This window comes from Oncorhynchus keta, chromosome 32 (assembly GCF_023373465.1).
Source record: "Oncorhynchus keta strain PuntledgeMale-10-30-2019 chromosome 32, Oket_V2, whole genome shotgun sequence".
NCBI lineage: Eukaryota > Metazoa > Chordata > Actinopteri > Salmoniformes > Salmonidae > Oncorhynchus > Oncorhynchus keta.
The window spans coordinates 13027640-13044207 of NC_068452.1; the positions used below are offsets into that span (position 1 = coordinate 13027640).

Consider the following 16568-nt stretch of genomic DNA (forward strand, 5'->3'; position numbering starts at 1 on the left):
AGGGTAGAGTATTGGGGATAGATGTCAAGTATAGAGAAGCTAGATATAGGTTAATTGGGGTGTATGGGCCACAGGTGGCGGCAGACAGGAGGGAGATGGTGGACTGTCTGGCGCCCCTGTGTGTTACAAACAGGCACTTGGTGATAGGAGGGGATTTTAATATAGATTTAGGGGTAGGTGGTGATAGCAGTGCAGGCGCCATCACTGGGCTAATGGCTTGCCATGGTCTGGTTGATGGTGGCCTGCACACTACTCCGGCAATGGTCGGTCCTACATGGCGCAACTCCAGGGGCGTTGCGCGGAGGCTCGACTACATTTTTGTATCCAGGTCTTTGGGTCAGTTGTCTGGGCGGCTGGTGCCTGTTTTCTTCACGGATCAAGACGGGATGTTCCTGCAGGTAGGGTCGCCAGTCTGCCTCTTCGGTAGGGGGTACTGGAAGTTAGATTGGGATATACTGGAGGAGCAGGCTTTCGCTGACGCATTTTTTTTGTTTCTTTCGGAGGCTTGACGGCCTCCGGTCCATGTGCGAGGGGGTGTTAGAGTGGTGGGATTTAGTTAAAGTGAGGATTAGGGCTTTTATAATAGGACATTGTAGAAGGGAAAAAAAGGGAGGAAAGGAGGGAGGTGGATCGTATCCAAAGGTTAATTGAACTCGAGTACGAGGCAGGCAACCTCGGCGGGTCGATTGACTGGGAGAGATCCGCAACCCTAAAGGCGCAGCTCAGGGAGCTGCAGGAGCAGAAGGCTCGAGCTTTCCTGGAGCGTACGCATAGTGGCTTTCTAGAACATAATGAGACTTGTTCCGCTATGTTCTTTAAGTCGGTTAGGGCCAGGCAGAGTAGGAAGGTAATGCATGGAGTTAGGGAAGAAAATGGTAGTATAGTAAGTAAACCAGAGGAAATGGTCAGGGTGACAACTGATCATTTCCAAGGTTTATTTAAGGAAAGGGAAATAGATGTAGAGCAGGGAAACGTGTTTTTAGAACACTTGTCCCGGCGGCTGCCAGAGGACATTAGAGACGTGATGGAGGCCCAGATCTCACTAGAAGAGGTTGAGAGCGCTCTTAGGAGGATGGGAAAAGGGAAGGTGCCTGGGATGGATGGGCTGCCGGCTGAGTTTTACCTCAAGTTTTGGGGTATACTTGGACCAGTGGTTCTCGAAGTTTTGAAGGCCATCCTTGAGACAGGGGTCCCGGGGGTATCAATGGCTGTTGGTGTGCTGTTACTTCTTTATAAGAAGGGGGAAGCAACTGACCTTGGCAACTGGCGCCCTTTGACCATGCTGTGCGTAGATTACAAGATTCTTGCAAAGGTTTTAGCAGACCGGTTGCGCACAGCCCTTCCCTACGTCGTCCACGAGGATCAGACATGCGGGGTAGAGGGCCGCTCTATAAGATGGAACCTACAGTTGATCAGGGATTCCATCGCTTGGGTTGAAGATAGAGGGCTGCCTTTAATGGTAGCAGCGCTAGATCAGGCGAAAGCTTTTGATCGCGTGAATAGATCTTTTCTATTCAGGGTGTTAGGTAGATTAGGATTTGGGTAGAAGTTTATAGGATGGATTCGTACATTATATTATATGTCGGAGCGGGGTGCCGAGTTAGTGTAAATAGTCATTTAGGTGACGTTTTTGACCTCTTGTCTGGGGTCAGGCAGGGATGCCCACTCTCGGCTCTCCTCTTCGTTCTGTACATGGAGCCTCTGGGGGCTGCCATTAGGGCAGACACAGGGGTGGAAGGCTTGTTGATCCCTGGAAGTGGTGGGCTGCGTGTTAAGATGACGCAGTACGCCGACGACACTTCCTTGCTGTTGTGCAAGGACTCTTTGGGGATTTCACCCGAGCGTCGGGAGCAGTTCTGAACCATGCAAAGTCTTCCGTCAAGTTTTTCGGAAGATGGCGCAGTAGAACGGATGTGTCTGGGGGTTTATCTCTCTGCGAAGGGGCCCTGAGGATTCTCGGGGTTCATTTTGAGACCTCCGGCTCAGCGACGCTAAACTGGAACATGCGTATCGCAGTGGTACAGAGGAAGCTAGCAATGTGGAAGGCTAGGTATTTGTCTTTTATGGGCAAAGTCCTGGTCCTAAAGGTGGATGTGTTGCCGTCTCTTTTGTATTTGGCGTACATCTACCCATTGCCGGCTTGTCTGAGGAGGCCTCTAGTGAGGCTTGTGTTTCAGTTTATGTGGAGTGGCAGGTGCGAGTGGGTCGCCAGGGCAGGCATGATCTGTCCCATCGGGGAGGGAGGTAGGGGGGTACCACATTTCCCCCTCAAGCTGGACTTTCTTTCTTGTTAGCGGAGCTTGCTCAGCCAGTGATACACCCGTCCGGTTACCTCCTGCGGGTGTTCTTCTCGTACCAGGCGAGAAGCGTAATGGTGTGGTCTAACGCGGGTCCTCGGGCGGAACAGCTGTGCGTGCGCACCCCGAGGTTGAAGTTGCCCGAGTAGGTTTAGATCACAGGCACCTGTACGAAGAGGTCAGGCAGGCAGGGAGTCCTGCGCCTGTAGCGGGCATCTCGTCAGTGGTCTGGGAGGGAGTGCAGGCGCGGGGCCTGGACAACAGGCTCAAGGACCTGAATTGGTTGGGCCTCCATAAGTGCTTGCCGGTACTTTCCATCTTGTACCGGTATAGTGTGGTGTGATCCCCCACCTGTCCAAGATCTGCTTGTGGCAGGGAGGAGACTGTGCGCCATGCCTTCTGGGACTGTGCCTGTGCCGGACTAGTATGGGCTAGGGCACGGGTGATGCTAGGTGTGGTTAGGAGGGATTTTGTTTTGACATGGGCTAGGCTAGAGAGAGGCGTAAGCAAAGGGAACGGATAGGGACAGGTTTCTGCTCTGGCTTCTCATGAGTCTCTTTAAAAGGGACTGTGGGAAGCCAGGCAGAATTTAGTCAAGACAGGGAGAGATTGGGGGTGGAAGGGATAGTGAGAAGGGTGGAAGGTCATTTGAGGGGGAGGATGAAGAGGGAGGAGAGGAAGTGGGGGAAGCATGCGGCACGGGAGAGGTGGAAAGGGGGTTTAGGGCTGGGAGTGTTAGAGTGAGTTTGGTTAGGGGATAGATTAGGGAAGGGGAGATAGGGAAAGGGTTAGGTATTGGTTAGGTATGACGGGGAGGGACGATGCTCCCCTGAGGTTTGTTTTTGTTTGATGTTTTTGTAAATAGAATTAATTAAGAATGAATGAGAATTATGATTTTGTAATAGTATGAATGGTATTGATTGTAATAAATTATTTTAACCACCTTTTTGGTTTACTTCCTGTCTTTATGTTTGGTGTGGGTTTTTCTTTTGTTTCCCTCTTCTTGGGCAGATTTAGTGGGTCTCATGGTGGGTGTCTTTTATGTCCCAATTGTTGTTACTAGTCAACTTCCAGTGGACACCCCCATAGTGTCCTTCAGAACCCCTCCTAAAAACATGCTAATATTTTGGGTTGGATATTGCATCCAATTAATATTTTAATCAATGGAATTTACGTAATGTTCATTAGTCTTTCAGTTGTTTATCTTCTGTTTGTTGTGTACTAAATATTTTTGTTTTATTTTCATTTTGTTTTTTTCCTGTGAAGCCATTGTGTTGCATCCATGTCTGAAATGGGCTGTATAAATAAAGCTTGATTTGATTTCAACAAATGAACCCAACGATTGACCAATCGACAGACTCTTGGTCCCTCTTGGTATGAAAAACAGTATCAATCCCACTTTTCCAGCCTGCTGAACGTGTGGTGTAGTGGTAAACACCACCCCCGGCTCTACCAGGGGCTTGAGGTGGTCTCCCACAGCTCTGCTTTTGTCATGTTCTGTGGCCTTGCCGTTCCATTTCTTGACTGCCCCTGCAACACAGAAATAAACACATTCAGTCATATATAAAACACTCAAAGTAACGGATATGGAGCATCTATGGCCTCAGTTACACCTGGCATCTAAATGTGACTTCTGTCATCTGATCACTCCAAGCTGCATTAGGTTCAGATCTACCAGGATGGGCCTTTGACAAAGTCTGAATATGCATCAGCAATGTAAAGAGTGTGGAAAAGTACATTTTACACAAATGACCATATCAAATCAAATGTTATTTGTCACATACAGATGATATTGCGGGTGTAACTAAATGCTTGTGTTTCTAACTCCAACAGTGCAGTAATATCTAACTAAATGCTTGTGTTTCTAGTTCCAACAGTAATATCTAACTAAATGCTTGTGTGTCTAGCTCCAACAGTAATATCTAACTAAATGGTTGTGTTCCTAGCTCCAACAGTGTAGTAATGTCTAACTAAATGGTTGTGTTCATAGCTCCAACAGTGCAGTAATATCTAACTAAATGGTTGTGTTCCTAGCTCCAACAGTGCAGTAATATCTAACTAAATGCTTGTGTTCATAGCTCCAACAGTGCAGTAATATATAACTAAATGCTACCGAATATATAAATATATGGATGAGTAATGTCAGAGCGCCAAAGACATATACAGAACAATAGGATAGAATACAGTATATACATATGAGATGAGTAATACATAGGCTAAGATACAGTAGAATTTGGATAGAATACAGTATATACCAGAGGTGGGACAAAGTCATTGTTTTACAAGTCACAAGTAAGTCTCAAGCCTTAGCACTCAAGTCCCAAGTCAAGACAAGCTATGGGGCGCAATCAGGCAATGTAGGCTTGTACACAATCGCCCAACCTTAACACACACACACACACCTCTGTGTGTGGTTACAGTAGGCTAACGTATGTCAATGGTTTTACGAACAGCAGTAACAACAGGCAGGATTTAGGCTACCAAATCCCTGGCCAGTTGTTGCTCAATCTTGGGTGCAATGTTCATGTTCCCGCACTGACTGACTGTGTGGAGTCTCATTGATTTAATGTTACGTTAGCCTACATGCTATACTAGCAAAAGAAAATGTTGTATAGCTGTCCGCTATATTAGCCACGACTTACCATTCTTTGTGCAGCTTCAAATGTCGAACAAAGTTTACATTTACATTTAAGTCATTTAGCAGACGCTCTTATCCAGAGCGACTTACAAATTGGTGCATTCACCTTATGACATCCAGTGGAACAGCCACTTTACAATAGTGCATCTAAATATTTTAAGGGGGGTGAGAAGGATTACTTTATCCTATCCTAGGTATTCCTTAAAGAGGTGGGGTTTCAGGTGTCTCCGGAAGGTGGTGATTGACTCCGCTGTCCTGGCGTCGTGAGGGAGTGTGTTCCACCATTGGGGAGCCAGAGCAGCGAACAGTTTTGACTGGGCTGAGCGGGAACTGTACTTCCTCAGTGGTAGGGAGGCGAGCAGGCCAGAGGTGGATGAACACAGTGCCCTTGTTTGGGTGTAGGGCCTGATCAGAGCCTGGAGGTACTGAGGTGCCGTTCCCCTCACAGCTCCGTAGGCAAGCACCATGGTCTTGTAGCGGATGCGAGCTTCAACTGGAAGCCAGTGGAGAGAGCGGAGGAGCGGGGTGACGTGAGAGAACTTGGGAAGGTTGAACACCAGACGGGCTGCGGCGTTCTGGATGAGTTGTAGGGGTTTAATGGCACAGGCAGGGGAGCCCAGCCAACAGCGAGTTGCAGTAATCCAGACGGGAGATGACAAGTGCCTGGATTAGGACCTGCGCCTGTTGGAAGTTGTTTCGCCTCCGTCTGTAATTTTCTTCCCAGATGTTTTTGCAAGTTGCAATCCGTTTTTTGTTGATACAGCGTAGTCTTTATATCCGAAAATAATAATGAATTAATTACATCAAGCTTCCCAATGGTAAAAGTTTGATTTAATTACATCAAGTGTCCCAATGGTAAAACGTTTGATTTAATAAAATGTCCATAATATCTACATTAACAGTGGAATGATCGTGTTTCACAATATTTCTAAACATCAAAATATATTATCGATCTTCTATTGTGTTATTGACTAAATGTTTGTTCATGTGTAACTCTGTGTTGTTGTTTTTGTCACACTGCTTTGCTTTATCTTGGCCAGGTCGCAGTTGTAAATAAGAACTTGTTCAAATGCGGCAGCAGTTTAGACCTAGTCTGTTCATTATATACATCTACATGATGTATTGTTACACCTTGTAGGAGCAGTGTAGACCTACATTAGCTAGCTACTTATTTAGGTTTAGTATGACTAATTAAATGAAACTGCCTTAAATGTTCTGTAGTAAACGTCTTTTTATTTGCACTAATCAATCAACACATTCAGGTCTTTGTATGTGTCAATATAATAGTATTATTTAATTAAATCCATTTAAAATAATCTTTGTCTGAAAATAAAAATATGATCCTCAACTGCGTTTCCCCTCCAGTCAGCAGGCGGCGATGTGCGTTTTTCAGGCGACGCTGCCAGCGTGACGTATAATCTAGTGGACGGTTCTTCATAAACAGCTCGTCAACCACATCCGTAGCTTGCTAACCAACATAGCCGAAAGATTCAAGCTATTTATACGCTTTCGGTGTATATTAGCTACTGTGTTTTCGACACACTTCTGTGTCTAAACTTGTTAACCTATTTAATTTAATATTACGTTATTTTGTATTAGTCAGCTATAGTAGCTGGCTGGTTTAGTTAGCACTAGCCTAGACGCTAATGATAGCTAGCATCCCCGACCATGAGTTCACTCAACTACTCTCCTCCTGTTCAAGAAGAGGAGGTCTGCTGGACGGAGAAAGCGGGTCTGTGGCTGAACATTGTTGTGAAAGAGGAGAAGGAAGAGGAGGATGTCACAGTTAAACAAGAATTAGGGGGTGAGGCTGTTACAGTGAAAGAAGAAGAGAAAAACGTTAGAGTGAAAGAAGAGGAAGACGCGTTCAGAGTGAAAGAGGAGGAAGATGTTACAGTAAAAGAAGAGGAGGAAGATGTTACAGTAAAAGAAGAGGAGGATGAGAAAGAGGAGGATGCAGTTTTTGGAGTGAAGGAGGAGGGGGAGATGACTGTCACGTTGAAAGAGGAAGAAGAGGACGTTGGAGATCTGTTTCACACCAGTAAGTACCGTCTCTGCAGTCGTTGAACCAATATGCAGTAAAGAGGTTCTACACTTTAATGTTGTTCTGTAGGAATGGCTGAAGCTACACTGTAACGTGTAGAACATCAAGAGTGGACCATCAACAAAACGTCAACAATTGATCAAATGCATCTAATGACAATGCCTGAAATACTGTAGTCCTCAATTTCTCCTATTAGATTAGCCCAATATGTACTTTTAAAGGGGCATTCAGCAGTTGTTACATCCATTTTGGGACTTATACATTAATGATATGTACCCATTGTTTCTTGAAGAAGTCACTTATAAATGCCTCATGAGCTTAATTCAACTGTCGTACCCCATCAGAACCCAAAATATAAGTTTTTTTTACTCCAATGTTTATCAGTAAATGTAAACAAACACTGTATCCTCAACATAATTCATTGGTTTAATTGAGTCTCAAGCATTACTAAAACATTTAACATTTTCATTTAATTCTTTAAAAAAAATCGAATTTAGAATAAGTAACGTAACAAAATGTGTAAAAGGGGAAGCGGTCTGAACTTAATGAATGCGCTAGGGCCCCAACTAAAAAAAATCATGGGTCAACCAAGAGTCGTCTTTTCTTTCTACAAACAGATTGGTAGAAATGTTATAACGTTTATTTTTCCATATATAGACACACCCCATGTGTTTTAATTAAATCAACTATATGTACTGAACTGGTCTGATGCTTTAAGCACACTGTTTGATTAAATAATTAAGACACACAAATGACTTGGGAGCCAGAGATCAAGATAGCCTAACCATCAGAAAAAAACTCTTCCTTCGCCTACTCCTCCCGCTGCTGCTGGCCTTTGTCAATTCTGATGTTATGCTCCTATAGTTTCTGGTAATAGACTACACCAGCAGTTGTTATGCTCCTATAGTTTCTGGTAATAGGCTACACCAGTAGTCATTATGCTCCTATAGTTTCTGGTAATAGGCTACACCAGTAGTCATTATGCTCCTATAGTTTCTGGTAATAGGCTACACCAGCAGTCATTATGCTCCTATAGTTTCTGGTAATAGGCTACACCAGCAGTCATTATGCTCCTATAGTTTCTGGTAATAGGCTACACCAGTAGTCATTATGCTCCTATAGTTTCTGGTAATAGGCTACACCAGCAGTCATTATGCTCCTATAGTTTCTGGTAATAGGCTACACCAGAAGTCATTATGCTCCTATAGTTTCTGGTAATAGGCTACACCAGCAGTCAGCAACCTTTTCCATTTGGTGCCAAGTTATCTGACCATTTCTACTGATCTGGTGCCAGTTATGATTTTCATATTCACATTTCATTGGAACAGTTTCATTTAATTTATAATAGTAATGATAATTATTATAGTCTTTATCGCAACATCATTCTCTGGTTAATCTACATTCTATTTAAATGAAAATGATAAAGAAACATTTTTATTGCCGTTGCTAACTTTCTTTTTAATAAGCTACATAAAGCTAAAAAATGCTAACATTGCAGCCTGTATGTATAAAATATCCTGATAAATAAATATAATCTCATCTTGAACTTCTTCCATTTTCTAATAATTGCGCCAACAGTTGTTGTCTTCTCACCGAGCTGCTTGCCTATTGTCCTGTAGCCCATCCCAGCCTTGTGCAGGTCTACAATTTTATCCCTGATGTCCTTAACACAGCTCTCTGGTCTTGGCCATTGTGGAGAGGTTGGAGTCTGTTTGATTGAGTGTGTGGACAGGTGTCTTTTATACGGGTAACGAGTTCAAACAGGTGCAGTTAATACAGGTAATGAGTCGAGAACAGGAGGACTTCTTAAAGAAAAACGAACAGGTCTGTGAGAGCCGGAATTCTTACTGGTTTGGTAGGTGATCAAATACTTATGTCATGCCATAAAATGCTAATTATTTACTTAAAAATCATACAGTGTGATTTTTCTGGATAGTGTATCAAATACTTGATGTTGCTTTTACTGTGGGTTATTCATTGATCCACCTCTACGCAGACGACACCATTCTGTATACATCTGGCCCTTCTTTGGACATAGTGTTAACAAATCTCCAAACAAGCTTCAATGCCATTCAATGCAATACCAAACTCCTTCTGTGGCCACCAACTGGTCTTAAACGCTAGTAGAATGAAATGCTCTTCAACCGATCTGCACCTGCCGCCTGACTGGAGTCATTACTCTGGACGATTCTGACTTAGGTATTTGTTGTTGTCCACATATTCTGATGTGTCTGGTTAGACTGTATATCTCACTGGTCATCCCCAAAGTCAACACCTACTTTGGCCGTCTTTCCGTCCAGTTTTCTGCTGCCAATGACTGGAACGAATTGCAAAAATTGCTGAAGTTGGAGACTTATATCTCCCTCACTAACTTTAAGCATCAGCTATCTGAGCAGTTTACCGATAGCTGCAGCTGTACACAGCCCATCTGTAAATAGCCTATCCAACTGCCTGCCCCATCCCCATGTTTTTATTTACTTTTTTTGCTCTTTTGCACACCAGTATTTCTACTTGCATATCTCACTCCAGTGTTAATTTGTAATTACTTTGCTACTATGGCCTTTTTATTGCCTTACCTCCTTACTCCATTTGCACACACTGTATATAGATTTTTCTATTGTTATGTGAAATAATTATTTTCGTAAAAAATAATCGTAACTTTATCGACAACACCCAAATGGATGCTGTCATTAACGCGGTTCTTCAATAATTACACATAATTCAATTTCTAGCCTACAATCATTCGATGTTACTACTAATGTGAAAACAAGACAAAATATGACTTTTCTTGCTCATTTTAAGACAATTGTCAAATAATTGTAACATTCATTACAGATGGCAATTGTTGTACAACATCATGGCTTCGCTGTTGGCATCACCTTTTACAGTGGATTACCGCTGTTGTGGGCCTTTAATCATCTGTCTGACTTTGTTGTTCACACAGGAGCGATACTTAACTATTGTGGATCCTCTGGGGAGCCTCAACAACCTCATGATGCTGAAGAGGCAGAGAAGAGTCTCTCCGGATCAGAACAACTCAATAAACACTTGCAGAGATCAACAGGGAAGAGAACTCACTGCTGCTCTGACTGTGGGAAGAGATTCACCTCATCAGGTATTAAAATTCATCAGAGAACACACACAGGAGAGAAATCTTATAGCTGTGGTCAATGTGGGAAGAGTTTTGGTCAATCTGGCCATCTGACGCAACACCAGAGAACACACACAGGAGAGAAACCTTACAGCTGTGGCCAATGTGGGAAGAGTTTCGGTCAATCTTGCCATCTGACGCAACACCAGAGAACACACACAGGAGAAAAACCTTACAGCTGTGGTCAATGTGGGAAGAGTTTTACAACATCTCGCTCTCTGACTCTACACCAGAGAACACACACAGGAGAGAAACCTTATCGCTGTGGTCAATGTGGGAAGAGTTTTTGTCGATCTGGAGAGCTGACAGTGCACCAGAGAACACACACAGGAGAGAAACCGTATAGCTGTGATCAATGTGGGAAGAGTTTTGGTCGATCTGGAGAGCTGACAGTGCACCAGAGAACACACACAGGAGAGAAATCTTATAGCTGTGGTCAATGTGGGAAGAGTTTTGGTCAATCTAGCCATCTGACTCTACACCAGAGAACACACACAGGAGAGAAACCTTACAGCTGTGGCCAATGTGGGAAGTGTTTTGGTCAATCTAGCCATCTGACTCTACACCAGAGAACACACACAGGAGAGAAACCGTATAGATGTGGTCAATGTGGGAAGAGTTTTGGTAGATCTGGGCAGCTGACATCACACCAGAGAACACACACAGGAGAGAAACTATATAGCTGTGATCAGTGTGACAAAAGGTACTCTGATAAAAGATCTCTGATCAAACATCAGACAATGCATACATGAAGGAGTTATTTTGTGAAATCAATGAATTAATGTCACAATGTAGAATGTTTTGATGTTGTTAGTATTTTAAGGAATTTCACAATGTATAACCCTGAACGTTTGCCCCATTGAATTGATTTCAGCGTGATATGGATATTAGCCTTGGAAAAATCCACGCTCTGAATTGAAAGAGTACTATTTATGTGATTTAACAAAAAGTGACTAACACAAAAAGAGTAGTGTTACACTTACCATGTTGGTGACCCACTTGAATCAAAATGCAACACTTCAAAATGTAGCTAGCTGTTTTCTACAAGTTGTCCTCTAAACAGTGATGTACACATTATTCCCAGATTCTGTGTGGCTTTTGAGCTGTTAGTTTTAACATCCTCTCTGCACAATTGATTTTGACATGATATCGATGAGTGATGACAAATAAGTGTTGCATTCCTTTGTTTAGCGACCTCTAAATTTAAATGCATCACTCCAAAATGTAGCTGACTGTCTTCTGCAGGTTGTCCTCTAACCAGTGAGGTAAAAGATATCTCCCATTTCCAGGTGTTTTGTTTAGTTGTGTTCGTTTCAACATCATGTACATCCTGATTTCCCCCCAAATCGATATCAGTGATTTATACATATTACTTTATGTTCTATATTATGCATACAATACATATTAACAAAGGGGTGTACATTTGGGTTTGATATTTCATATTTACAATTCATGTAACATTTAGTAATCATAATTATTTATGTAATCAACTGACAATTTTTGGGTATAATTATATTGACGTTGTTGCCCTTCTTTTAGAATATCTTTTAGAATACCCCACCTGTTTAGGTTTTGTTGTCAGTGACTTTGTTAGTTCCCTCTTCTATTTAAGTGAGGTTTATGGTTTTCTTGCTGGGGAATCTAACAACAAATAATGTAGTAAAACAAGCTTATATTTTGGGTTGTAGCATCCAGTTCTTGCTAATCAAAGGCATTTCCTTGAAATGTGCATTAGTCTTTCAGTTGTTGTTCTGTTTGCTGTGTATGTTTTTTATTTCATTTGTTTTTTTTTCTGTGAAATGTGCTGTTTAATTAACGCTTGGTTTGAACATATTGCAAAATAAATGGAACCAATCAACAGACTCTTGTGCCATCTTAGTATGAAAAACAGTATAAATTCAGTGCATTTGTTGAAGATGGAAAATGTTGAAATCAACAATACGTCAAAGGATTCAATTACTGAAAACAGAAGCAAACAAATGGATCAATCCCACTTTTCCAGCCTGCTGAAGGTGTGGTGAAGTGGTAAACACCACCCCGGCTCTACCAGAGGTTTGAGGTGGTCTCCCACAGCTCTGATTATGTCATGTCCTGTGGCCTTGCAGTTCCATTTCTTGACTGCCCCTGCAACACAAACACATTTAGTCATATTATATAAAACATTCAGGGCTGGTTTCCCAGCTAATCTTAAGCTTAGTCCCAGACTAAAATGCTTGTTTGAGCTGTCTTATCTCAAAGCGACTTGCACAGACTTCTCTTTAAATAGTGGTAGATTTAGTCTGTTCTGGACTAAACAAAGCCGATTGCAAGAGGGCAGATTAGAGCTACTTTAGGACTAAATGGAAGCTTAAATGAATCTTTGAAAGAGGCAGGTTTAACTTGTGCTGTTTGTGAGGGAGCCTGGACTATGTGGAATGTCTAAATGAAGACCAACATGCACTACAGAGGTCAGACCAGTACTGGTGGATAGGAGTCATCCATTACATTACTTTGAGACCGCTTTCCTATGTACAAAGAAAATGCATTGGAGATATCTCTGCTTGAGCCTAGACTTTCCTCTCTGTCTCAAAGAGGAAGGCCTTCACCCAATTCTCTCCAACTTCTGATCACTGAGGTTTTAGGCATCTGGAATCTTTCATTGTGAAACTGGTGATTTGTGTGGTTCCAATGAAGCAACTGTGTGTTTAATTGTTCAGTCTGCAGGGCCATTTGTGAACCGAGGAGTCTTTACATCAAGTCTCCTGATGCTGCTGGTCAAGCCAACTGTAAAGTGCAATTATCTGAATATGGACAGTTCCCAGAAGTGATTGGCTGGTTAGATGGATGTCATGTTCCCATCAAGTCCTGATGCTGAGGAGTACCGTAACCATAACAACTGGTTTACCATCAACTCCTGATGCTGAGGAGTATCGTAACCATAACAACTGGTTTTCCATGAATGTTCAGGGTGGATGCACTCCTCATTGAGAGTTCTCAAACATTGTTGCCTGTTGGAAAGGTGCAACTCAGGATTGAAGGATTTCCCTCAACTCTTCATTGGTCTCAGTCTCAGAGAGGACAACATAGTGGACAACTACTTGGTGACAGTGAATATTAGGATGAGAAACATGGTCTACTAATAGTTACTACACAGTAACATGGTCTACTAATAGTCACTACATAGTAATATGGTCTAATAGTTACTCCTTAGTTACTACGTAGTAATATGGTACTAATAGTTACTACATAGTAACATGGTCTACTAATAGTTACTACACAGTAACATGGTTTACTAATAGTTACTACACAGTAACATTGTCTACTAATAGTTACTACACAGTAACATGGTCTAATAGTTACTACTCAGTAACATGGTCTAATAGTTACTACTCAGTAACATGGTCTAATAGTTACTACACAGTAATATGGTCTACTGATAGTTACTACACAGTAATATGGTCTACTGATAGTTACTATACAGTAATATGGTCTACCAATTTACTGTCTTTGGTTATAAGAGCCAGTACACAGTGAGTTTGTATATGTACCATTTGTGCTCAGTTCTTCATCTGAACTGTCCAAATGGTCATCTGGTATACCATCCAGAGGTTGGTCATCATCTGGTATACCATCCAGAGGTTGGTCATCATCCGGTATACCATCCAGAGGTTGCTGCTGCTCTATTATTCCAGACAGGAAGTCACTCAGTTCATCAGTGTTGTGTTGTTTTGGTGGTCCACCACCAGTAGTAAATCTCTCTCTGCTTTCTCTCTTTTTAAAGACAGTTTAACTAAGGTTTTTCTTACGGCCACTGAGACGCTAGCGTCTCACCTAGCCAATAGCCTGGGGAAATGCGTAGCGCCAAATTCAAATAGTACTCGATAAAACTCAAACTTTCATTAAAACACACATGACTGTAAGTCGCTTTGGATAAAAGCGTCTGCTAAATGGCATATATTATTTATTATTACATGCAAGGTACTCAATTAAAGCTACACTCGTTGTGAACCTAGCCAACATGTCAGATTTGTAAAATGCTTTTCGGCGAAAGCATGAGAAGCTATTATCTGATAGCATGCACCCCCCGAAATACCTGAACGAGACCTAATCAAAAGATTTAGCGGTAGCCGGCGCTACACAAAACGCAGAAATAAAATATAAAACATTCATTACCTTTGACGAGCTTCTTTGTTGGCACTCCTATATGTCCCATAAACATCACAATTGGGTCTTTTTCCCGATTAAATCCGTCATTGTATACCCAAAATGTCCATTTATGAAGGGCGGTCTGATCCAGGAAAATTCACCTTTACAAGACGCAACATCACTTTTTAAAATTAAAAAAGTTGCCTATAAACTGTTACAAATCACTTGAAACTACTTTTGTAAACCAACTTTAGATATTAATAAACGTTAATAATCGATCAAATTGATCACGGGGCGATCTGTATTCGATAGCAGCAAGTCTTGAAATCATCGTCCATTTTTTTCACTTTCATAACTTCCTCGGTGCACCCCAAGACAGGAAGTGCCTATACGTCATCCCACCAAGGATAAACCAGCAATGAAATGCCAGTACTGCCGACATCGTGTGGAAGCTGTAGGCATTGTAAACGGAACCTCATCTATTTTCTATCACCATAGACAATACATTGACTGGCGGATGAATATTATTTTTGTGTTTTTGGTGAACAGTTTTCCCTGGGATTTTTACATTCTAAATACGTTCTGTTATAGCCACAGACATGATTTAACCAGTTTTAGAGACTTCAGAGTGTTTTCTATACACACATACTTATCATATGCATATACATTATTCCTGGCATGAGTAGCAGGACGTTGAAATGTTGCGCGATTTTTAACAAAAAGCTGTGAAAATTCACATCATCCCTAACAGGTTTTAAGGGCAGTTAAATTTCAAATGTTTCACCCAGACGGAGATAATCCAATATGTGTTTTATAGTTACATCGTTAGGGTAAGATAACCAAAAGTGGACACACTCTAATCAGTGTCTAGAGCTCAATTTCTCAGATTTTGTAGATTATTTTTAATAGTGCTTAAAACCTCATCTTTATCAAATTATCCATTTAAGATACCAACTCAAAACCTACGTACGTCTACGAATGGGTGGTTTAATAATAATAATAATAATATATGCCATTTAGCAGACGCTTTTATCCTAAGCGACTTACAGTCATGTGTGCATACATTCTACGTATGGGTTTAAATTGTATCTAATCATTCTCAGCATTACTTTATACAAATCTCTAGTAATTGATTATACACACATAGAATTTATCATAATTTCAAATAATTCACAGAATCCATATAAAAGTTAAGAAATCTTAGGTACTCACACAGAACTTTAAGGATCACCCACACAGGATTGGTCAGATGTTCACACAGAACTGGTCAGACGTCCACACAGAACATCAGAACATAAAAAGGTTTGCCCACACAGAGTCAACCCTACCCCGCTCACACAGAACGGTCCGACAACTATTACCTAGTGATCCCATAACCAAATACTCTCACAGACTAACCCAGGGCATACCTGGCTAGCACATTTAAAATAATTGGAATTCACCACCTCTGAGGGTCACTTAGACAATCACACAGACGCACAGAATGAGGTGCTTCTTCCAATACGGCTTCACCAAATGCCGTGTTTTCACCTAGAATACACAGTCCCTTTGGCCCCTCAGACCGCACCAAATCCCCACTGTGATCAATTCAGTGTCAGGACGGCTCTTGGTCACTCGCAACCGGACAGTGGCAGAGTATCTTTTGAGTCCACAAACCCTCAGATTACTCTCCCCTGACTCGGCCCTGCTTACGCCGCCAAGGTGCCTTCCTTACAAAGGAATTCACGCTCAGAGTATATACGTAACAGGCATAATTTAAAAACTCGACTTCAAATCTGTGTGTGGTTCGCTCACCTTTTTCTTAAAAAAAACTCAGTTTGAGATGTGGTATCCACTCGGCTCGCTTCCTCTCAGATCAAAGGTTGGTCCATCTGCTTCGTTCCCGAAGTGTGGTTTCCTTAAGATCCCAAGTTTAGGGGATCCTTCTTGCACGATTTATTTACCTAAATCGTCAGGAACGGTCACCGAGTGAAGATTCACATCCCCTCCTCGTCGCCAAATGTCGTGGAAATTTCCTGTATTTACCAAATCATGAGAGCAAACCACACACAAGTCAGAGTTTATCACAAAGTCCATCTTTAATTATATGAGCTCCATCACAACCCTGTGACTCTCAGATCAATTGTCTACAAATGAATTCTCTGAGAGTCCCTTACACATTGCAACTGAGATCCTTTATAGCAAAGACACACATAGCCAGACAGCATTGGCCATAATTTATCGTTCAGCTTTGTCTCCTAAACTATGTCTTTTCTCAAACTCAGAACCTAAACAAATCCTCATATCAACAGGCATATATCAAATCCATCCTAT

The 16568-nt window shown here is 41.9% G+C and overlaps 3 protein-coding genes and 1 pseudogene across 3 annotated transcripts in view; all 4 read left to right on the plus strand.

The window, feature by feature from the left end:
- The window catches only part of LOC118365096 (zinc finger protein 501-like), a 117788-nt gene extending 116605 nt beyond the window's left edge, over positions 1-1183 (plus strand). The window contains exon 3 of the mRNA XM_052490208.1: positions 50-1183. The gene's annotated coding sequence lies outside the window, so the exon portion shown is untranslated. The remainder of the gene's footprint in view (positions 1-49) is intronic.
- LOC118365138 (zinc finger protein ZFP2-like) overlaps positions 1-11990 on the plus strand; it is an 81975-nt pseudogene extending 69985 nt beyond the window's left edge.
- The window catches only part of LOC118365129 (zinc finger protein 501-like), a 309516-nt gene that overhangs the window by 261907 nt on the left and 31041 nt on the right, over positions 1-16568 (plus strand). The gene's annotated exons all lie outside the window — the stretch shown is intronic.
- Positions 6371-11990, plus strand: LOC118365104 (zinc finger protein 180-like). The gene is made up of 2 exons (XM_035747056.2): positions 6371-6976; positions 9924-11990. Exons 1-2 carry the CDS (start codon positions 6604-6606, stop codon positions 10880-10882), a joined length of 1332 nt encoding a protein of 443 aa, XP_035602949.1. The 5' UTR covers positions 6371-6603; the 3' UTR covers positions 10883-11990.